The 22,721-nt window shown below is 56.5% G+C and overlaps 1 protein-coding gene across 1 annotated transcript; it reads right to left on the bottom strand.

Moving 5' to 3' along the window:
• Positions 1–4,122: 4,122 nt before the first annotated feature.
• Positions 4,123–15,052, bottom strand: CBX6 (chromobox 6). The gene is made up of 5 exons (XM_026479609.4): positions 14,897–15,052; positions 14,673–14,716; positions 14,438–14,503; positions 14,220–14,286; positions 4,123–9,936 (listed from the first exon to the last, which is right to left on the bottom strand). Exons 1-5 carry the CDS (start codon positions 14,963–14,965, stop codon positions 8,935–8,937), a joined length of 1,248 nt encoding a protein of 415 aa, XP_026335394.2. The 5' UTR covers positions 14,966–15,052; the 3' UTR covers positions 4,123–8,934.
• Between the last annotated feature and the right edge of the window lie 7,669 nt (positions 15,053–22,721).

The following is a 22,721-nucleotide window of genomic DNA, read 5'->3' as shown; positions in this document are numbered from 1 at the left end:
CTAAAGGCTGATCGCTACCAGCTCTCATTTAAATGGAAGCTCATGTCTTTGTCACACTCCGAGCTCAGCCTTTGGAAGAGGCAGAGAAGACTTTGGTCTTCTGCTCTAATGAAGGTCCTATTCCGTCTAGAGGGACGACGGGGGACCTGTTCCCATCCAGCTCCAACTCCGGTTGGCTGTGCCCGTCCTGTGTGTTGGCCATGTATTCACATTTTCACATTCATCTTGAGTCTCATGGCTTTACAGAGATTTCAGAAGTTTGGGGAGGGAGCGTGATGCCGGGGAACGAGAGATGTGGGTTACTGTTCAAGGATAGGAGGCTTGGTTTCTCAGTTCTCCTTCAGCTATTGATTTTTCATTTAATTATACATGAACTGTGATGACAATTTCTTGAAGTTTATTGGGGTTTGCTTTATAGCATGCCACGTGATGTACGCGGTAACGCCTGCAAATCGTCAGTGTGTGCCTGAAAATGACGTGTCAGGTGCAGGAGTGCGTACCTGCTGTTTGTCCTTCTGCTGTGTGCCTCTGTGGCTTGCTTCTTTGTATGTCTTGTAATTTTGGATTGCAAGCTCACGTTAACAAGGGTTTTATCCATGAGTATCCCATTGGTCTCTTACTGTGGGAATGTCCTCCAGAGAGGCTTGCATTTACTATTGTCACATGCTCTGTGGGGGTCATGCAGCACCCCCCCCCCATACATTTGCTTTGTATGTTAACTAGCAGACCTGGCAGTTCTGGGACCATGTGGGTAACGCAAATTCAAACCTCAGATTTGTGCTAGGGAAGGTCTGGAGTCGTGATTTCTCAAGAGAGACTTCATTTTTGTTTTTCCAACCAGAGCCAAAAATGAGACGTCTCTCGACAACTTTTTTTTTTTTTTAACCATTTGTCTTTTCACTGAAGATATGCTTTGTTCAGGTGTCTTGGTTTCAGACCTCTTTTGGCAAGGGCTCAAGGCCTTGTCTCCCAACCGTATACAGATATAGCATCCAAGCTCCTTGGTTACCAAGATCAGCAAAGGCCAACACCTCCCCACACCTGTCCCTGTGTCACCCGCAGACCCACACTGCAGGGCAAAGGATTGGCATCTGCTTATCACTCTGATGCTGGCTTCCTCTTTGTTTATGGTCCCTGGGGATTTCTTTACAATCCTGGAGGGTCGCTGGGTATTTAACAGAACGTCTGTTTTACTTTAGTATCTCTAGGTATGGTGTAGTATCCCCTCAGAAAGTTCCATCCACCGTGCCCAAGACCTGGGTTCCACTCCTTCAGCCTCTGAGTGACGCTGGTAAGCCCCCGCCCCCCCAAACCGCTTGTCTGACTCACTGTCCCCAGCCACCTGCCCTACAACCTCACTCAGATGAAAGGCGTGAGATTGTTGGGTGGGTGGCAGGCAGGGGCTGGATGTCCCCGTGGCCTCCGGAGCAAAACACCTGAGTCCCTAGTGATCCTTCCAGGGTGTCTGGTGACATCTCAGAGCTGAGGTGCACTTGGGGACAAAGGCTCTGCAACAAAGGGACAGATTTCTCTAGCAGTGCCTGGGTGAGCGGAACGTGCTGCTCCCAGCCTCACCCCTACAGCTGATTCACACCCAAGGTGTCCCAAACTGCACTCACCCCGCTCCCAAGCTGACTCCTCCACCAGGCTCCCCGGCCCGCCCGTGAGCAGCACCAACACCCGCTCCTTTGCCCACCAGACACCGGGAGGTTTTCAGAGGCTCCCGCTTGCAAGCACTGCATTCCAGTCACAAAATCTTCGATATTCCAAATATCTCTCAACTCTGACCACTTCCTGCCATCCCCGCTGCCTCCGCTGTGCCCGGCTCTCATTACCGCTCACCAGGGCTACTTCCTCCTCCATTCCTCCTGTGACGAGCAGGTGCTCAGAATGCATGGTTGTGGGGGGGGGCTCACCCACCGCCCTTGCAGCCCCCCCCCCCACACACACACATGGATCAGGCATCCCTGCGCTCTCTGAGCCAGAGCCCTCTTTGAAGTGCAAACTGTCAGAAGCCAGCAGCCTGAACAAAGGTGCAGAATGGGCCCGGAGGCCTGTGATCTGGCTCGAGGGGGGCTTGCCCTTTGGAGGCAACCACGCTGAGCCCCCCTTTTCACTTCAGCTAGAGCTTGATAGGGACAGAAAAACCACAGCACTTACAGCTTTTAAAAAATGACGGAGTAATTGTGCCAGCTTGTCCTTCTGGGCCACCCCAACCCCCATCCTTCCCTCTTCCCAGCCCTGAGCTTCACCCCGGGACTGACCCGAACCCCTGGCGAGGCCCAGGAACAGGAGGTGAGGATGGGGGCTGGGTCAGCTACTACCTGGCAGATGAACCCTGTGACGCTAGCAGTGACCTGGACACGTTTCAGACAGGGCATCGTGCCCTCCGAGCCGAGTCCATGGCCCTGCCCGGCCCTCGAAACAGACCCTCCAATGTCCTTAAGACACAGTCGTGGCCACACTCGCTCACGGGCGACCAAGACACAGAGCTCACTGCTTAGCGATGGCATGCCCTGTGACAAGAGGCAGTACTGACTCTCAATCTCTGAACGCACCGGCCTCCCAAGGGCAGCCAATCCCAGGAAGCGGGGGCTTGGGGGCGAGAGCTGAGCCTGGAGAGCGGCCCCTCCACCACTGAGAACTGCCACTTCAGGCAAAGGAATCGATTACTTTAACCAAGTCTCCCCCGTGACACAGCTCCTCACTTTGGGTTTCCCTGGGCGCTGGGGAGGGGGTGCGTGGTGTGGAGGTGGGCAGGGGGAGTGAGGGGGATGAAGGGAGATAGTAAAGTGCTCACTGGGGCTTGGCCTGTGGTGGGTGCACGGAGCTCATGGCTGCTTTCTCCGTCAGTATGCATGAAGGATTTTTGGACAACAGAACACTGAACCTGGCGAGATGACCAGGGGGAGTGTGGAGAGGGGTAGTTTGGAGTAGGTGCCGTGGAGGAGGGCCAGCTCTGACTTCACAGCGGGACTCCCCGCCCTCGCCGACCTTCCCACCTAACTGCCAGGACCAGGGGCAGACAGGGACATACTCCCATTTTGTCCTGCTGGCCCAGGACCAGTTGGATGAGTTGTCCTGGGGTCCCAGGTCCGCTGCTCAGCTACTCCCTGGCCTCACTGACCCCATCAGTACGGGCGTGACAATTGGAGAAAAGATGAATGGAGGGCCTAGAGTGTGTCAGGCGCTAGGCTGTGAGCTGTGGGTAGCGTGGGATGATATGCTCCCCCCCCCCCGCGGCCCTGGAGGGACAAGGCCATGGGTCAGTGCCCAAGAGGCACTGTAGGCCATGGGAGGCCCCTGGAGAGGACACGAGGAGAGTGAGAGGGGCCGGCACCCCCTGCAGCCTGCCAGGTGGAGGACATGGGCATGATCCTCAGGGCAATGGGCTCCTGCCCCCTGTGGCACTGGCGTGGAAGAGGCAGGGGTAAAGCAGGCAAGAACGGAGCCTGGCAGACCAATCAGGACGGGTGGGGGTGCGCAGGGTGGGGGGACATCCGAGAGGGGAGACACCGGGAATTTCATGATCCGGGGGTGGGGGTGCTGGGGAAGGGGAGGATTTGGGGGCACACCTGCTCAAGGCCTGGCAAACGGGTGGCCACGGCTGCGCAAAGGCGTGGCTTGAGAGCAGAGCAGCGGACCCTTGAGGAAGGTATAGGCTTGCCCGGGGTTGCAGCTTTTGAAGCCACGAGGGTGCCCTATGTGGGGAGAGGGCTCCTCCTGGCTGCTCGTCTCATCAGAGAAGGCACCTGAGCGCCCGGAGAATGGCCTGCTCTCCCAGGCTCTGTGGCAAGAAACTTGTTAGGGACCCAGCCCCACGGGCCCCCTCCTCGGTGGCCACTGTGATCCCAAGTGGGGAGTGGGCAGTGGCGGGACCTCCCCCATCCCAGGCGCCCGCCTGCCTGGCAGCACCTCGGTCTTACCTGGGTAGGGGTCCTCACCTCCTGCTCAGCCCACTTATAGGCTGCCAGGTGGGGGGAGACCAGGAGGTGGCGAGCTTGGAATCGGGCCACAGTCACAGCCACAGCCACAGCGGGAGGGACAGGCCACACCCCCCTCCTCACACAGGCACAGCCTGAAGAAATGAGACAGACACGTCCCCACCCCAGGGGCTAGACCTTAGCTTCGGAATGTGACAATTTATTTGGGGGGCAAAAGAGGCTTTCCACTCCCCCTTCCTGGCATTGATACAACATTGAAGAGCAGCAGAACTAAACGTACAAGACGAGAGTAATCGGCACAAACCCCCCTCCCCCGGCCCGGAAACAACCAAATCCAGAACAACAGAACCAAAACCCACACCCAAAACACGCCGTCTTCTCCACCCGCAGCCTCTGGGAGGGGGCAGGTGGCCTGGGGGACCCACCCCCACGCTGGGGCGGCATCTCCACTCCTGGTCTCCTGCCAACCCAACTCGGTCCCTCTCTTTCACCACTGGAGGCAAAGTTTAGCCAGCTGGGAGCTGGATGGTTGAACCACAGACAAAGGCAACACTTCATTTTTAAAATGAGAAAGAGAAAAAACAGACAGCGCCCCTCCCCAAATATAGAGCTATATACGTATATTTTATATATATAGAATTCATTCGTGCACAATTCATTAAATGAGCTTTTCAAAAATTAAAAAAATTATAAGATACATTTCTTTAGGCCTTTGTGTTTTTAAATTAAAACGAACAAAACGTGTCCATCTGCACCCCACCCAATAGCGGGGGTTCGGCCCCAGAACTCTTCGTTCCTTCTACCTTGGCCTCTTGCGAGGGGTCCCCTGTTAGACCACCAGCCCCGTTTGCCTAGCTGAAGCTCTGCATACAGTAGGCACTCACTCACTGTTGGAGTGGGGTATCGACTCCTTCAAGGCAGGGCAGGGGGACCCCACGGGCCTGGGGCGTGGGGTCTTCAGTCCCCATCAGCCTGTCCCCCTATTTCGGCATCTTGGTGACTGTCAGCAAGACGGAGTCAGGTTAGGGAGACCCACTCCTGGGGTGTTAGCCCCTAAACTCCTTTCTGAATCTGAGCGGAGACGCAGACTGAAAAAAACGAAAACCTCTAAACACTTTCCTTTTCTTTTTAAAAGTGATTCCTTAAACCATACAAGCCCCCCAAGGCTGCCGCTAGTGCATGGGAGCCCAAAAGTGGAACTGACCATGTGGGGCTCCACTGTCCGGCATGGGCCAAGTGCAAAAACAAAACAAAAACCCCAAAACACCCAACCCAACCAACCAATAAAACCCCAATAGGTGGGAATGGCAGTGCGTCCGCTTGGGTCCCCACGGAGGCTAAAAGGGCTGGTGATAGACCAGCACCCCTGACCTAACAGGTTCCTCCTCCGGGCTGATCCCTCACCCAGGACTGCCTGGCAAGGGGGTGGGGGGGGAGCCCGCCAGCTCTGCAGCGGCTGCAGCATCCGGGGTCCCCACCTGACGGGGCTTTCCCCAAAACGCCAGAGCAGCTAGGCTCTTCACCCCAGCGAAGCAGCTTTGCATCCCGGAGCCCCAGTTTTCTGGTCTTTTCCACGGGGTGATCCCTCCCACTCTGCCTACCTCGCACTGAGGTTGGACCTCAATCATCGCTTCTTTCCAGAGCAGGGGAAGGATGGAGCTGATTTTGCCCCAGAACCCTTGGCAGGGCAGGAATGAAAGGGGGCTGCGGGAGGCTAGAGGCCCCGGCACCAGCGACCTCGGCCAGCACTGAGTCCTCAACAGCCGTCTGGACACCAGCAGTGCTTAACGAAGAGGCCTTGAGCCCGATACACCCATTTCACAGAAGGGCACACTGAGGGTCAGAGAGGAGAATGAGACAGGGAGGTGTCCCAACTTCCCACCTCCAACTGGAGACACCAGACCTCACCTGTTTCCTATGACACGTGGGTGGGGAGGGGGTGGCATTAAGGGGAGGTGACAGAGGCCCCCACCGCTACTGAATATGGGAGATCGGGCTTTGGGGGTATTTCACATATAAAAATAAAGCAAACCAGAATGCAACTTCTGCTTGGTAATTAGGCAAACGGAAAAGCAGCAAGGGGAGAGGAAGGGCCAGTAGGAGGCTGATTCGTGCAAGAGTGGGGGTGGGGTTGTGGGTCCCCACTCAGAGCCACCCTGGGAGAGAGGTAAGGAAGGCTCCACTTGCTCTCGACCCTGTGCCCACCTGGGCCTCCCAGGGGAGGTGCCCACCTCGAAGCAGTGTGCATGCGTGCCTCTGCGTGTGCTGAGATGGGGTGGGGCCACGTGGCTGAGGGTCAGGGCAGCAACACCTGTGGAAAGAGAAGGGGCAGGCATGCCCTTCTCCCCACGGTTACCTCCAATCCCTTAGGGTCACCACCTAAGATTCTCCCAGAGTCTACAGCTCCTGTCTTCCTGAAGCCTGTACCCCTGACCTGGCCAGGGAAGCTCAGGGGTGTCATGGTCTTTGGGGTGATGGGGAGGGAGGGACCAGATGACCCGACAAGCTGGCAAACAAGCAGAAGAGAGCAAGAAACCCAGCTGTATCTACTCACCGGCCTTCCTGGACAAAGTCACCGAGGGCACACCAGTGGGACTCCCGCTGACCCCCCCACCCTCCCCCCAAACTCAGTCCCATTAGCCTGGCCCCTGCAGCTCTCGCTAGTTCCATGGGGACCAGCGGTCAGCCTTCCCTTTGAAGGAGGGTAGGTGTGGGGTCTAGGCCCAGGACAGGAGGGAGGCCACCCCCTGCGTCAGGCCGAGGAGAGCGAGCGAGCAGTCGGCCAGACCCCAGGGACCCGCGGCCAGGCCCAGGCCTCCACCCCCATTCCCAACATCGCCACCTCACCTGTGCAATCATTGCGGTACTAGTTTTTCTTTAAATATCTCTTTCTCTCCCCCCCCCTCCCGTTCCCACCCGACCCCATAGGAATCCCACAATATTTTTTTCTATTTCTTTTTTCTTTTTTTCCTCTTTTTTTGTTTTTTGTTTTTTTGCAAAACTAATTCTTTCACTTTCCTGTCATAAAATCACCTCTGAAAACACAACTTCTTTACAAAAAAGTCACGAATGACACGGACTCTCAGGAAAACACATTTCTATGGTCTCTGGAAAACACCTGTAACTGGCACCCCAGGCGGCCACTCACCTGGGGTGTGGGGTCGGGGGGGACATCCCCTCTAAGGACAGAGGAGAAATACCAGCCCTTATTTGGGGGGAAGCCAATTGGCACTTGGACGGCCACAGAGCCAACACAAAGGGCAGGGTGGGGAGGGGTCTAGGAGTGCCAGCCCCCCAAACCCTGTGAGGGCCCTTGTTCCACATCCTGGGGTGGGGAGGGGCAGGGGCCACACCGTGGCCCCTGGCAAGGAGATTTGGAAGAACCGAGTCCTCCCATACTTCGGACAAAGGCATTTGTTACCTAACGGGATTCCCTTTCTGCCTCCTCCTCCCTTTTGCCATCACGCTTCTGAGTTGAGACCCCTCTTGCTGCACACGCCAGGAAGCTCCCTCGAGCCATGCTCAGGACCCTGCCCCCCAGGCCAGGCTGAGACCTGGGGCTGGCCAGGTGGGTGCCTCCCACAGCGCCCCAGAGCCCGGGTCCCACATACGCTCCCTCCCCTGGAGAACACAGGCCCCCTCTTTGGTCACCCCCTTTGGCCTGCCCTTCCCCCCCCAATCCAGTGCCCGGCCTAAAGCTGGGGCCCTGGTCTCTGCCACTGGCATGGACACCTCAGCTCCCTGGCAACAGAGAGAAGGAAAGCTGCCCTGGGCGCCGGGGCCCCCCACTGCTTCGAGCAGGCTGCACTCTGAGAAAAGCCTCAGTGGTCAGAAGCAAGGGCGGGGGGCCGGAGAGGCAGGAGCCCCCGGGGAGTGGTTTCCAGGCTTCCTCCTTCCCCGAGATGCAGGGGAGGAAGGAAGGGGAAGGCCGGGGTGGGGGTCTCCCTTCTCCACCTCAGTCCCCACCATGCCATGCCTGCAGCAAAGGCCTGGCTGGTTAGGCGGACTGCCCAGAAGGGTGTGGGGGCACGCACCCCAGCACAGCTGGGCCGGGGAGGGGGGACTGGCCTGGGGGCTCCACGCCAAACTCCTCGGACCCGCACCAGTCAGGGCAAGGAAAGGGCGGGCCTTCGACAACCCCGTTCTGAGGAAGCCTCAGAGCTGCCTGGAAAGCCCGGGGCCCGTGCACATCGGGTTCGTGCACAAACACGCCGTGGGGCAGCAGGTGCGCGTGCCAGCTGGAAGTTTCCACAGCAGGTTCTTGTAGCACCTTTGGTCAAGAACTGAAGGGCCCTTCAGATGCTGGGAGGCCGGGGCAGGGTGAGCCAGCCACTCCCACCTCTGAGATGGGCAGGCGGAAGGAGCCTAAAGGGTCCTGCCCGGGTGGGTCCAGAAGTGGGTGGGAAGACCCAGGCCTCTGGCTCCGCTCCCGCTGCCCTCACCGATGTGGAGGGAGGGGCCGAGGCCGGCCTCACCTCAACCTCCGACTGGGCTTCACCATCCCTGGCCCTCCTGCCCAGGCATCCAGGGGAAGGAAAGGGACAGCGCCCCCGCTGGGAGGGGGTCTCCTAAGGGGCCCCGCAGCTGCCGGGTTAGCACCGAGAAATCAGATGCTGTGTGTGAGAGCTGGAAGCAAGCTGGGGAGAGACAGAGTGGGATGCGGAGGCGGCAGCTGAACCCCAGGTTCGGGGGCTCCCCGGGAGCCCCCCAGCAGGCCCCACCATGCACGGGCAGGGAGGGTGCCCGGGGACAAGAGGGAGGACTTGCAAGTGCCCTCACCCCACCCCAGCCCTAACCCGTTCCAGGACCGCTGCTCCCACCGGGCTTCGGGGGGCTCCAACCGGCCAGCCCCATCCCGGGATCCACACCGAGCCCCTTGAAACAAGCAAAGCACAGGCAGAGGTGTCCGGGGGCGGGGGTGGGGGCGGGAGCAAGAGTATGACTTCGGGCAGGAGGGCCCCCCCAAGCCCCCCTCCTTGATGGAGCCCCCTCACTTGCTCACCCCACTGCTGCCACCACCCCCAGTGGCACCTGCGACCCCCGTAGCCACCTTCTCGAAATCCTCAGGGTTGCAGAATTCCTTGATAGTGACTGTCAGAAGGTTGCTGGTGACATCGGTGACCACCACATTGGAGCAGGGTGACATCTCGGGACGCCAGTCCCCAGCTTCAGGCTCGGAGGCGGCGCCGGCAGGCTCAGGGGCCGGCGGCGGCGCCTGGCCCGAGGCAGCAGGGACGTCGGGAGGCACCCGCTTGCCGGTGGCCGTGGCCTCAGGAGGGATGGACAGGTTGAGCACTTCCGGCTCCCGCCAGTCGGGAGCGGCTGGGCTCGCGGTCTCAGGGAGCAGCTTGGGGGGCGCGTCATCGGGGTCGGAGGAGGACTGCGGCGCAGGCGAGGGGCAGCCGGAGGAGCTGGAGCTGCGGGCGTCGTAGGGGGCAGCGGGGGCGGCCAGGAGCAGCCCGGGGCCCGGGGAGGCCGCCACGTCCGCCTTGCCCGCCGGCGGCGGAGGCAGAGGGCCGGCCGGGGGCTTGTTGTAGAGCGCGAAGGCGCCGAACTTCATGTGGCGGATCTGCGAGCGCAGGATGCTCTCGCTGAACTTCTTGCTCTTGCCGATGACGCGGTTCCTCGAGGGGACCTTGGGGCGCGGGAGCGCTCCAGCCCCCTGCCCGGCGCCGCCCCCGCCCGCACCCTTGTCGATGACCTTGAGGTTGAGGATGATGCGGTTCCGCTTGGGCTCCCGGGGCTTCACCTTGCGGTTGATGATGCGCACCGTCTCGGAGAAAGGCGAGATGGGGGGGCGCAGGCCGGGGCTGCCGCCCTGGGGGTCTGGGCGGGGCAGGGGGCGGCGGGACATGCGGTGGCAGCGGCGGATGTCCTTCTTGAGCCGGTGCACGGCGGCGCTGGAGTGCAGCTTGGGCGACGAGGCGCTGGCGCTTGGCTTGACTGAGAAGTGCACGTCGCTGATGCGGAGGGCCTCGGCCTGGGCCCGCGCCTGCGGGGCGGAGGGGGCGGTGAGCGGAGGCTGGGCTGCCCCTGCGCCAGCGCCCACAAGCCCCGTCTCATCAGACCATCCTGAGAGCACCTCGGAGAATCCGCGGCGCTCCCAACCCGGTCTTAGAGATGAAGGAAAACGGACTCGGGCAGGGGAAGCCAAGTGCGCGGGTCTGAGGGCAGGTGGAGCCCTGGACCGAGCGGGACTCCAGGACCCACTACTTTTGACGGCTGTAGGCCCCTGAGACAGCTGCCCTGGCTGACCCAGAGGAGTGTCAGCAATCAGGACGCTGCATGGGAAGAACGACCCTTTGCTCAGAAGCCCCTGACCAACTCTGCTCTGTGAAGGAGCCCAGCCTAGCCTGGCACTCCTCCACGGACCAATTCTTGGTGACAGAAGGAAGAGGGAGGCCCCTCCCTGCTCCACCCCACACCCCAGCGCCACTGACCTACTTGCAGGGTCCCAAAGGCTCTGTGCTCTCTGCTTCTAACAGGCTGCGCCTCCAGCTTGGACTTGCCTCCCTGGCTGACCGTCACCTCTGGGACAGCCCCTTGGCACTCTCAGCCCCTCCTGTATGCGCCCAGCCCCCTCCACTTCCCCTCTTGGGTCTGATTCATGTCTGCCCAGGATCTGGCCCAAGGCCTGGGGCTGAGCAAATCAGTGCCAACAGATTCCAAAGCCAGCACCTAAAGCCTAGGCTGGAATCCACCCCAGGAAGACAAGGGTCTGGGGGGGATGGACCACGAGGTGGGACCAACTTCATCTCTGTGCCAGGATGGCCTGGGTGGGGGGAGTGCAGGGTGTTGAGCAGGCCTGTGGGCAGCCAGGAACTGTCCCAGGCTCCCTGCAGCAGCTCACCTGCCACTCATGGAAAATAAGGGGTGTGGCAGGGCCCTCAGACACCCCGAGTTGAGAGCAGGGGACTCATAAGGCCATACAAACCGTCCTCCACGACCAGTCCTTCCTTCACTACCTAAGGACTAGAGTCACAAGCCAGCTGCTCGGAACTACGACTACAAACACACACGGCCTCTCCCCCACCGGCTGCCCTCCCTGGAGACGACGCGGGATGGGCAGTGAGGATGTTGGGTGATTCAATGTAATAAAGGACGGATGGGGCCTACAGGAGCACAGCTTGGGGGACAGGCCTGTCTCAGAGGATGAAGCCTTAGTAGGAGGGAGCCCTGGTCCTTTTGGAGCCAATGACGCTCGAGGCAGCTACAGAGGCTCTGGTGGCCTGCCGCAGGGGTGCCCCTAAGACCAACAGGGGAGGCAGAGAGCCCAGCGCTGAAAGGATCAGTGGTCAAGGGACTAAAAGCAAAGGGTGACCTGTCATCGACAGACATCATGGTGTCTGCCTCAAGCCGGGTGGGAGACAGTGGTGGCTGAGGGGGAGGCCACATTCCCACAGTCAGTCTATGAGCTCCCCGAGAGCGGGATGGTGGTCTGGGGTCTCTCCACGCCCCACCCCCCCAGCACTAGACACTTAACGGGTCCCTGGGAGGTAGCCTGTGTGCCCCTAAGACAAAACTAGGTTGTATCTGACCACAATCCCCCGAAGGGGTGTTTGGGGACTCACTTGCTGAATTAGCAAGATCTTTAGAAGGTGGTAGAAACATACTTTTAACGCTACCTGGCCCTCCTGACCCCGCTGGGAGGGGGTCTCTTGGGGCTGCTTGGCCAACAGTCCCTCCGAGCACTAGGTAGCAGCACCCATGGCCCAGGGTGCCCCGTGCCAGGGCTCCTTGCTCCTCCCGGGCCCTGGCCGGTGGAGCCAGGGCCTGAATCCCTCACGTCCCTTCTCAGACAAGGGCGGGAGAGAACCAGCCTCTCCTCGGCATGGCAAGCAGGGCCTTCTGCAGGGTCACCCCCAAGAGAGCTTGGGGGAATCTCCACTCTTTCTGATCCCTCCCAGGGGGTTGGCGTTCATGCCAGACCTCTGTCTTCATGGCTCTGCCCAAGTCCAGGGGTGAGGGTCCCTGAGGAGGGGCAAAAGTGGGAAACCTCAGAGCTGGGATGAAACTCTGGCTTGGTGGGCCATCACACACCGTCAGGTTCTACACGCTACCTGCTCACCGCTACGTCTGGCCCATAGCAAGTACTCGAGAAAGACGGGATTTCTCTCCCCGGGGGTGCGGGGCAGGGGGCTGATGAGCAATGATCTTTTACTAATGGACGGTTTCCAAACTTCTTATGAGAGACATTTCTTACTTTATAGCTTCTAACTATTGTTGTTGTTTTTTAAAAAAGACTGGTTTACCCTTCCTCCTCCTCCTCTCCCCACCCCAGGCTGAGAATTCTGTGAAGGTGGGACCTGGGTCTGCCTGTGAATTAAAAATGCCAACCACAGCCACCGTGTTTACGGCACGCCAACGGGGGAGAGGCACGGCGGCGAGGGGTTGGCGTGCAGCACAGACAACAGCACAGAAGATTAAAGACCTGGATTCTACCAGGTCTGAGTGACCATGGTCACTCTCTGTGACCAGTTCCACAACCTCCCTGGCTTCCGTTTTTCCAGGTGTAAAATGGTTCAGAACGGTTCCGGGCAGAAAGTAAGCGCGGAGTATAATTTGTTTACTATACACGCTGCCTCTCGCTGACTCAGAGAGCCACGGGCTCAGACCAAGCTGGTCTCCATCACCCCTTGCAAACACCCACATAGCTCTCCTAAGGCTCAGGTCCTCTCAGCCACCTCTCCCCCGCCTGCCCCACCGCCCCTTCGCTTCCTGGGTGTCTCCACCTTGTCCCCTCAACCGGATGTATGTACTATCTGAGGGACAGGGTGAAGAAAAGGAGCCAGAATGAAGCCAGGAAGCTGGGTGGTGGGACTGCACGTTAAGTCACCTCCTCTCTCTCGGCCTTTTTTTCATCTGGGTAATGGGAATAACACTCCTTCATAGGGTTGTTGAGAGGATTAAAGGAGAAAATCCAAGGGAGGGCTCAGCACTGTTAGGCCCAGAGCCAGTTCGGGAGCTAAGAGCTATCAAAGGAAAAAAAAAAACGCATTTCGCAAATCCAAGCTCACGGTCATTACTCACTTGACCACTAGAGGGCGCCCCAGCTGCGCTGAGAGGTTGTCACACAGCCCACCCGCCCTCAGGCTGCTCCGCCCCATCCCTCCTCCTAAGAAGCATCAAGGGTTAAGTGTGCTCCTCCACGGATCCCCTAACGGGTGTGGGTTGGGGAACAGAAGTCACGGAAATATGTAATTCTGGAAACCAGTGGTTCTTTCACGTCTGCTTTAAGTTCAATCCCTTACCCATGCACAGTGAAGCCCACCCCACCCTCCTGGGGCTTTGAGCCTTTTGCACAAACGGGAGATGCCGAGGTTGTGCATTCTGCACAGTCTCTTCCCTGCCCTTCCCGTGCCAATCGCTACCAAGTCACAGGCTGTCACGGAGGGAAGGGGCCCCGCCGCAACTTTAGCACTACTGGGCCGACGGTGGTGTCCCACGGACGCCCTTCTGCAGTCTTGCCTGTCTCCTCATCTCACCTTCCCTCTCCGACTCTGTTCTTTCTCACTAAGAAAAATTAAATAACCTCCTGAAACCTCTAAGATGGCTTCCTCTGGGGCTAGGTTTCCCTCCCTTGCCAAGGCTAATGTGCTATGCTTCCGCTCCCCCACACCCTACCCTCATTAGAAGCTTCAGAAACAGACAGGGGTGGGGGGAAGCCAGTGGCACGGCCCGGGGGGATAAACTCAAAGTGAAGTGATCTAAGGTCAAATTCAAGTTGCATTCCCCAGTGAGGAGGGGAGGCATGCAGAACAAATCCTAAGAGAGAGAAGGAAGCTGGGGGCGGGGAGGCAGGTGGCCCCCAAATGCTTCTCCTGTTCCCAGCCCTGAGGGAAACCACATTTACTTTCCCCATGGATTCTAATTCCAGGCAGAGCCCTACCAGCTCAAGGCTGGGGGAGATGAGGGTTCGCCTCACCGGATGAACGCAAGTAACCTCCCTGCCACCCCCTCAGGAGGACAGCCCCACCTGCCTCATCCACCCCCATGCTGGAGGCCGGCTGGCCTGCCTGGACCCTGGTTTTGTCAGCGAGGATTATCCTCCTCCCTCACTCCCCACTCCCAGGCCCCTCTTGCTGAAGCTGGGGCTGGCCAGGGCCCGCTGCCAGGGGCTCGGTCGGGGGCTCACAACCACCCCCTGCCCAGCTGGGGCCCCTCTGGAAAGGTCCGCCTGCCTGGGCAGCCGAGGATCTGTCCCTCCCTTGCAGGCCCCGTGCTGCGCCAGGGCTAGGGGCCCGAGAGGGGGCTGCTGGGGCTGGGCCAGGTTACCTTCAGGAGGAAAGTTTTGGGTTTGGGTCCCCTCTTCTTGGGCCCATACAGCTCACGCTCCCTCTCCCTGCGGCCGAGAAACGCCAAAGGTTAAAAAGAGCCCCTTCCCGGGCCCCACTCCGCGCGGCCTTCCCCGGCTCTCCCGCTTCCCCCGCTTCCCCGCGCGGCGCCCCAGCCGAGCCTTGGCCCCGCCGCCCCTGCCAGCTCCCCAAACTCACTTCTGCTCGAAGGCTGCAATGAGCCGCGAATCCAGGATGTTCTCCTCGGGCTCCCAAGTGCTGTACCTGCCGAGTCACACATGCACAAAATAAAAATGAAAACCTAACAGGCAGAGAAACATGCGAGGCAGCAAACGTGCACACCCCCCCCCCCGCCACCACCAAGGGGGAAAAAAAGGCCCGGGTGTCCGCTGCCTCCCCTCCCCCCTCCCCCCTCGACCCCACCGGCACTTACTTGATGGCCCACCCCTTCCATTTCACCAGGTACTCGATGCGTCCCTGAAAAACAGAGAAGAAAAAAAGGGGGGAGTGGGGGTGGGGAGGATGCGGGGACGCGAGGAGGCGGCGGCGCGGGGGTGGGCGAGAGAGCCCGGGTTAGCGGGACCGCTTCGCCCTGATGGGCCGCGGACCCGGACACCGGCTGCGGGGCAAGGCGTCCCGCCTCGGGAGGCGGCTCACCTTTCGGATCCGCCGTTTGATGATGGATTCGGCCGCGAAGACCCGCTCGCCCACTGCAGACAGCTCCATCTTGCTCAGCGGCACCCACAGCCCATAATACTCCCTGCTCCCGCGGCCGGTGCTGCACCGCTCGCGCACGCGCCGCAGCGCACAGGCCCCGGCGGGCGGGCGCGCGGTGGGGCGCGCGCTCGTGTTCCAGCTGCGGGCCGTCACGTGACCCCTCGGGGCAGGCGCGCCGTTGCCAGGACCTCCCCCTCCCCCGGGGCGGTTGCTAGGGAAAGTGAGCGCTCGCGGGGCGGGGGCGCGCTCTGGCTCTTAAAGGGGCCTCGCCTGGCGGCGGGAGTCCGGGCCCGGAACCCGGTGGATGCTTGGCTTGCGGGAAGCCTGGTGGGGCGCAGGGCAGTCTAACAAACACTTCCTTACTCCCTTCTCCATCTTCCCGGCCCCTGATGGCCGACAACTTCTCCCTCCTTTTAACACCTCCCCCTTGCAAGTCTCGCTAGGCCCCGGCGGGGGAAGGACGATGGAGTCTCTGCAGCTGCTGCGCATCCTCCCAGAAGTTTGCAAACAGTTAAATATGATACAGCAGAAATGCATTTGCCGTTGCCTTGCCAGGCCCTGCGGGAATTTCTTTAAAACATCGCCCTCCCCCTCCCCAATCCATTATTTATGTATTCGTGGGAGTGTGGTTTTGTAACCAGTTCGGATGAATTAAAACAAAAACTCCGCCGCAGGAAGAGGCGGTGGGGTGGGGGCGGTGGATGGGGTGGAGGAGGGCGGGAGGATCCTGTGCATCTGTTCTTTGGCCGGCTGGGGTCTTGGGCGGCACCTGCCTTCACCCCAGAGGCGGGTTGAGGATCGCAGCCAGGACTATGTGGCGGCAAGGGGAGGGACGGAGACGCTGTGGGGTGAGATGGGTTCCTGGCACCCCACATTAGGCCCGAGTGGGCCATCCTTGGGTCATTTGGCAGAAACCACCTACACGACCTTGTCTATATGTTTTCTGATTCCCAGGCCTCCTGGCCTCGGCGCTCTCCGGCTGCCTGCAGTTCTTCAGTGGTTCCGCCATTGCTCACAGGGAGACCAGACCCCAGCTTCCTATTTGAGGAGAGACTGGGAGACCTGGCTGTCCCGGAATGGACACAAAATAGCCCCGCCACACAAAACGCTCCATTTCTTTTTCCTTTGAATTATTTAAACTTTATTTTTTATTACACCAACTGTCTTGTTCTTTGTAAATTAAAAAAAAAAAACACCTACTTACTGTCCATAGTCTCCATCAAACCATTGTTAATATCGTTATGAATCCTCTTCCAGCCTCTGTTCTCCGTCTATACAAACACACGTATGTATACATTTGTATACATTGTATATACATAGTATATATATGTATTTCTTTTTAACAAAATAGGATCTTATGAATCACACTGAAATGTGCTTTTCTCCCTTCATGATATAAAGCGAACCTCTCTTGGTGTCATTAAATGGAAATTTTGCCACCGTTTTCGTGGCTGTGGTGGAGCTGAGATTGACGTGGTGAGGGTCAGCATCTCTCTTGCTTTCATTACTTGTTTCTCAGAAAAGAGGATTTTTACTATTCTGTACTGTAATACCAATTCTTATGGTTTCAAATCGACCACATCAAAATTTCTGCTTCTCATCCCTGTATCTATGCAGATTTGTCCATTATTATCTTGGAAGAAATCCCCCCTCACCTTCCTTAAAATCAACATGCTCTTGAAAATTAGCTATTTGCTGGCCAGCCCAAAGTGGGCTGTGGTCTAAGAATAGAGCTGCCTTCCTGGGGATGATGGGGGCGAATGGGCAGATGAACTGTGTGGACACGAACGTGTGTGTGTGTGTGTCTGTGTGTGTGTGTGTGTGTGTTTGTGTTCAGCCTGAGAGAGACAGGAAGCCGGATTAAGTGGGTAAACATTAAATCCATTTGTTAGTTCATTCAGCAGCTTTTGTGACCCTTTTTAAGGTTTTGTGTTAAACCACCCAAACACAGGTGCCCCAGGCTTGAGGAACTCTTCATCAGGTGAGAGAGGGACCTGTCATATAGTGTGACTGGCGGTAGAATAGACATGTAGTATTTTCCTATGGCAGCGGTAGCAAATCACCACAAACTTAGTAGCTTTAAGTAGCACAGACTTATCCTACAGTTCCAAATCAGCATCGCTGAGCTACAGTCAAGGTATCCCCAGGGCTGGCTCCTTCTGGAGGCTCTAGAAGAGAATCCATTCCTTGCCTCTTCCAGCTTCTAGAAGCTGCTGGCATTCCTTGGCTTATGGCTGCATCATTCCAATCTTTACTTTGCCTTCCCCTGACTTACCTCCTGCCTCTTTCGAACAAGGACCTCTGTGATTGCATTGGGCTTACCCACATAACTGAGGATTATCTCCTCATCTCAACATCCTTACCTTAATCGTATTTGCAAAGTCCCTTTTACCCCAGGGTAACATATTACACAGTGTATGTAAGGTATCATATTCATAGGCTCTGGGGATTGGAATGTAGACATCTTTGGGTGGATGGGGCATATGCAGCCCACCACAAAAGGTATGTAAAGGATGCCTTGGGAATCTAAATGTGTTAGAGTTCTCCAGAGAAGCAGAACCATGAAGGTGTATATGGAAATATAGAAGAGGAGATTCGTTGTTGGAATCGGCTCATGTGGTTCTGAAGGTCAAGAAGTCTAGAAACTGGCGAACCAGGGAAGCTGGTAGCCCAGGGTCCAAGAACTAGGAGGCTTTGGGTGTTCGTCCCCTGGTGGGAAAGGCAGAGAACCAGGGCAGGAGAAGATCGATATCCCAGCTGGAGAAGAGAAGGAATTCACCATTCCTCTGCCTTTCTGTTCAGTTCAGTCCCACTGTGGATACATGACAACCGTGCACATTGGTGAGTGTGTATCTCTTTATTCAGTTTATGCAATCAAATGCTACTCTCTTCTGGAAACACCCTCAGGGACACACCAGAAATCATCTTTACCAGCTATCCGGGCATCCCAGAGCCCAGGCAAGCGGACACATCAAATGAACCATCATACTAGATAAGGGAGCAGTCCTCTACCTGGAGCAGAGGAGGCTGGGAGGGCTTCTCAGAGGTGGGGACATTTGACTGAGGCCTTGGAAGCTGAAGATGAATTTGCCTGCAAGTGAAGAATGAGAAAGGCAGCCCGGGTAGAGGAGTCAGCCAGAGCTTTAAGGAGAGGAAGTAACTTCCACGTTGAATCCTTCCACCTCTCCCACATCCTCTTTTTTTTTTTTTTTTTTTTTTAAGATTTTATTTATTTACCTGAGAGAGAGAGAGAGCATGAGCAGGGCAGGGAGGAACAGAGGGAGAGGGAGAAGCAGACTCCCCGCTGAGCATGGAGCCAAACACCCAGGAACCTGGGATCATGAGCTGAGCAGAAGGCAGATGCTTAACCAACTGAGCCACCCACTCTCTATTCTATGACAGCAAGTTCCTTCTACCTCTTCCACAGTCTGTCCTTCTGAGATTTGGTCCAACACCGCAAGGGAGAAGTTTAATCTCCTGGATTGTGCAAGCTGCTGCCCAGAGAAAGGGCGATTTCATTAGCTTGTGCTACGAAACACCATCACTTGTTGCCTTCATACACAAGAATCTATTTTTCATGATTCTGTGGGTCGTCTGGGCTCAGCTGGGTGGTTTGTGTGTGTGTGTGTTTTGTTTTGTTTTTTTACCTGGTCTTGCTTCGGGTCCTCCACGGGGCTGCAGTCAGAGACATGGCCAGAGGGGACTCACATGTCTGGGGGCTTAGTACTGGGTGTTGGCTGGGCCTCGCTCTCCCGAGGCCTCTCACGATTCAGCAGTCTAGCTCAGGCTTCCTCACGGGGCTGCAGGAGCCATGTAAGGAGGCGAAGAACACTGCAAGGCCTCTTAAGGCCCAGCCTTGAAAGTTGCGCAACATCGCTCCCACTGCACGCTGTAGGTCAGAGTCGGCAGAATTCAGGGCCCTCGAGATTCCTGCAGCCCTGTGCGCCCTCCCCCGGCCCGCTGTGCTTATCTCGCATAATCCCCTCCCCTGAGTCGGATGGCACTTGCAATGAGCTGATTTTCTCCCCTGATCGGGTTCAGTGAACAGGTAAGGGCTTTTGCGATATGGTAAAGTCCCTAAACCAGCTGACCCTGAGTTAATCAAAGGGAGTCCTTGATCCGGTTCTCTTCTCGCAGCACTTCTGACACCAAACGTGTGGGTTTGCTCCTCGCACCGACAGCCAGATTTTCAGCTCTTTAGACACCAATTGGATGTCGCGCAGATCCCACAAGACTCCTTCAGGCGCCAATAGCTAGTCTGGATCACTCCGACTTCTGCCCGGGCGGCTGTACATTGAGGGTTCCCATGACCCTCTCCCCAGTTTTCATCGTTTGCTGCAACAGCTCCCAGGACTCAGGGAAACACTTGACTTACATTTACCAATTTATTAGAAAAGATCTAACTCAAGAACAGCCAAAGGAAGAGACGCAGAGGGCAAGGTATGCAGAGCGGGGTGCAGACCTAACACACCCTCTCGGGGTGCACCTGCTTCCCAGCACCTCCATGCGTTCACCAGCCCAGAAGCTCATCCAAGCGCCTTCAAGGGCCGGTGGGGGCTCTTCAAGTGCCAACCACTTGTTCTAATCACTTGGGCTGTCTGGTGACAAGTCTCAGCCTGAAGCTACCCAGGGGCAGGTGCACCAAGAGTCATTGCATTAGCATAAACTCAGGTGTGGCGGAAGGGGGCTAATGACTGAATAACACAAGACCCTCCTCTCATCCCATCACTTAGGAAATCACGAAGGTTTTAGGGGCTTTGTGCCAGGAGCCCAGGAAGAAGACCAAGTATACGTTTCTTAAACTTTTTTCTTATTATTGTTTTTAAAATTTTTATTTATTTATTTGACAGAGAGAGCGAGAGAGCACAAGCAAGGGGAGCAGCGGAGGAAAAGGAAGAAGCAGACTCCCCACTGAGCAGGGAGCCCCATGCGGGCCTCCATCCCAGGCTGATCCCAGGATGCGGGGATCATGACTAGAGCTGAAGGCAGATGCTTAACTGACTGAGCCACCCAGGCGCCCAGGAGAGCACTTTAAAAGAGGATCCAGGTGTTTGCTGAGGGGAGGGATTTGAAGCAGCAGAAACTGTCTCCTGTTGGCCTGGAGGAAACAAACTGCCGTGATGTGGACAGGACCACATGGCAGGAACAGTGGGTGGTCTCTCGGCCTCCAGAGCCCCAGTTCTACAATCTGGAGGATCCGAATTCTATTAACAACCAGTGAGCCCAGGGGAGGATCCCGGCTTTCAGATGCGAACACAGCCCCAGCCAACACCTTGACTGCATCCTGAGACCCCAAGCAGACAATCCAGTGAAGCTGTTCCTGGACTTCTGACCCACAGAAATGGAAATGGTGCCTGAGTGTTGTGCTAGTTTGTGGCACTAAGTTTGCGGTAGCCATTTGTTACAGAGCAATAGAAAACTAACATATAAGTTTTCTAGTCGAGTTTTCCAATTCAAGGATGGGGAAATAGAGTCCACCCCTGGATAGAAGGGACAAGATCACATTGTGAAGGGGACGCAGGCCATTCTTGTAATAATTTATTACAAGTGGGTTCCCAGTTGGGACACGGCTCATACTCAAAGCTGATGGGATCCTGGGGCCAGATGCTCTCTCCATCTGGCCACCTGCGGAATTGTGGGCACCTGGCTTAGTGTCGTCCACGAGTTGGCTCAATGGCTCCTTAGTAAATGTCTGCTGAGCAAAGGAAGGAACGGATGCGTTCAAGCCTGGGCTATGCCAGGGATGAGGGCGAGGCCTTTGCTAAAAAGGATTTGCCTGCACTTGGGGCAGGGAAGTCCTCGGGAGGGGGAGAAGTAGTTTTGTGATAGGCTTGGATGCCAGCCTGGCATGACTGATATGCTCAGACTGTCTCCTGAGGCTTTGAGTAACCTTAGAATTGGAAAAAAATATCTTTATCTCCTGTCTCTCTGAAGATCGATCCAAGTTCGCTTTCCAGAGAGGACCATCCCCTCCCTGATGCCAAAAGGCAGTGCTTTGAGCTCAGACCCACAGGCCATAGGCCTTCATGCTGCCCCAGTTTGGGGTCCTGGAGGGCTGGAGTGGGGGATATAATACAGTGGGGGTAGCATCTTATGTGCATTTAACTCAGCACAGCCAAATCTATGTCTTTGTTGCCATCATTTAAAAAATAGAAAACGTTCTGCAGCTGTGTTTATTACTATGTTCTGCAACATTACTCATTGTATGTTTGCTTCAGGTAGTCGAGTGGCTTAGCAAGGATGTGCTCCCATGAGGACGCTAAGGGAGTGGGTGAAGCAGGACAGGAAGGGAGAGAAGCCGAACAGAGAACGGAGGGGTCATCTCAGGTGCAGTCCTGTGTGGCTGGGCCAGCCTGTTCCTGCAGGGTAGCTCTGGAATGAAAGTCACTCCTCCATACTTGTCCCCACCCTCCAGGCACCGGTTAAAGGAGGCAGGGAGAAGGTGTCAGGAGAGCAGTCAGTTCCAGGCACTTCCTGCTTTCTACCTCAGTGTGCAAAGTGGCTTCAGTGTATTGGGGAGGTCAGAAGGAGAGGCGCAGGTGCTGGCTGTTGGAAGGAAAGGCACATAGCACCTAGGTTGGGGTGGGGGTGGGGACTTGACAAAGAGGATCCCCTCCGGTAGGTAGCCAGCAGAGGTCGCTGTGAAGGGCTGAGCTATAACACCATGTATATTTCACTTTATGGGCTCTACAAACTCCAAGCTAATTCCCACCCCAGGGCCTTGACACCTGCTGTTCCCTCTGCCTGGAATACTCACATTTTCTCCTGATGGGCACATGTCTTGTTTTCTCACTTCTTTCAAGCTCTGCTCAAATTTCACTTCGGCAGAAAAGTATGCTCTGACCTTCTTATCTAAAGTAGTACCTGTCACTCTCTATTCCCTTCGTCACCTTGTTGTTTCTTCCTGGCCCTTAACACTACCTGATGTGATATTAACCATCGAGTTAGTGCCTCACTAGACTCCCAGCTCCACAGGAACAGGGATTTTGCCCATCCGGTGCACTTTATCTCCAGTGCTATCTCCCTGCACATAGTAGGTGTTCAATCAACATTTTTTGGATACATGAGCGGACCATTGAAAGAGCTTTCAAGCGTAATTTTGACCATATAACATATACAGGGATACAGACCCAGCAAACACTCACCGGGTATCCCCTTCCCTCCCTGTGTTGGGCTTTGGGAATGCAAAGATGGAAAGGATGGGATTTTTGTCCTCTGGCTACTGAGGTACAAGGAGGGATATAGGCGCAAACAGGTGAAGTTTGAGCTGTGCAACTTTTAGTTGTCAACCTCTCTGCACCTCAGTGTTCTTCACCTGTAAAGTGGGGATAATCATGCCTACCTTGGAGGTTCATCGTGCGGATAATGAGATAACACATGTATGGCACCTGGAACTCTGTTGGGCATGTAGTAGGTCTGTGAGAGTGGAAGTGGAAGTATGTATATGTCCCAGGCTGGCTCATAACTAAAGGGACACGGACACACACATGCACACAAGGTATATACGTCTATGTTTTTCTTCCACTGAAACTCAGTTTATTTGGTCAACTCTAGACAGCGAATCTGTGTTGGTCCCAGAGAACACCAAACACTTTATATAACGCTCATCATATCGGAGGGAATCTTCCAAGTGCTTGATACACGATATTAACTAACTTTAACTTCAAAACAATCTTAGCGGCCAGATACTAGTATGTTTCCACTTCACCGTTGCGGTTGCTGGGTTTCTATCCAAACATGAAAGACGCAGAGGCGAGCTGAACAA

This window comes from Ursus arctos, unplaced genomic scaffold (genome assembly GCF_023065955.2).
Source record: "Ursus arctos isolate Adak ecotype North America unplaced genomic scaffold, UrsArc2.0 scaffold_21, whole genome shotgun sequence".
NCBI classification, from domain to species: Eukaryota; Metazoa; Chordata; class Mammalia; order Carnivora; family Ursidae; genus Ursus; species Ursus arctos.
This window is presented reverse-complemented; position numbering and strand designations above follow the sequence as displayed.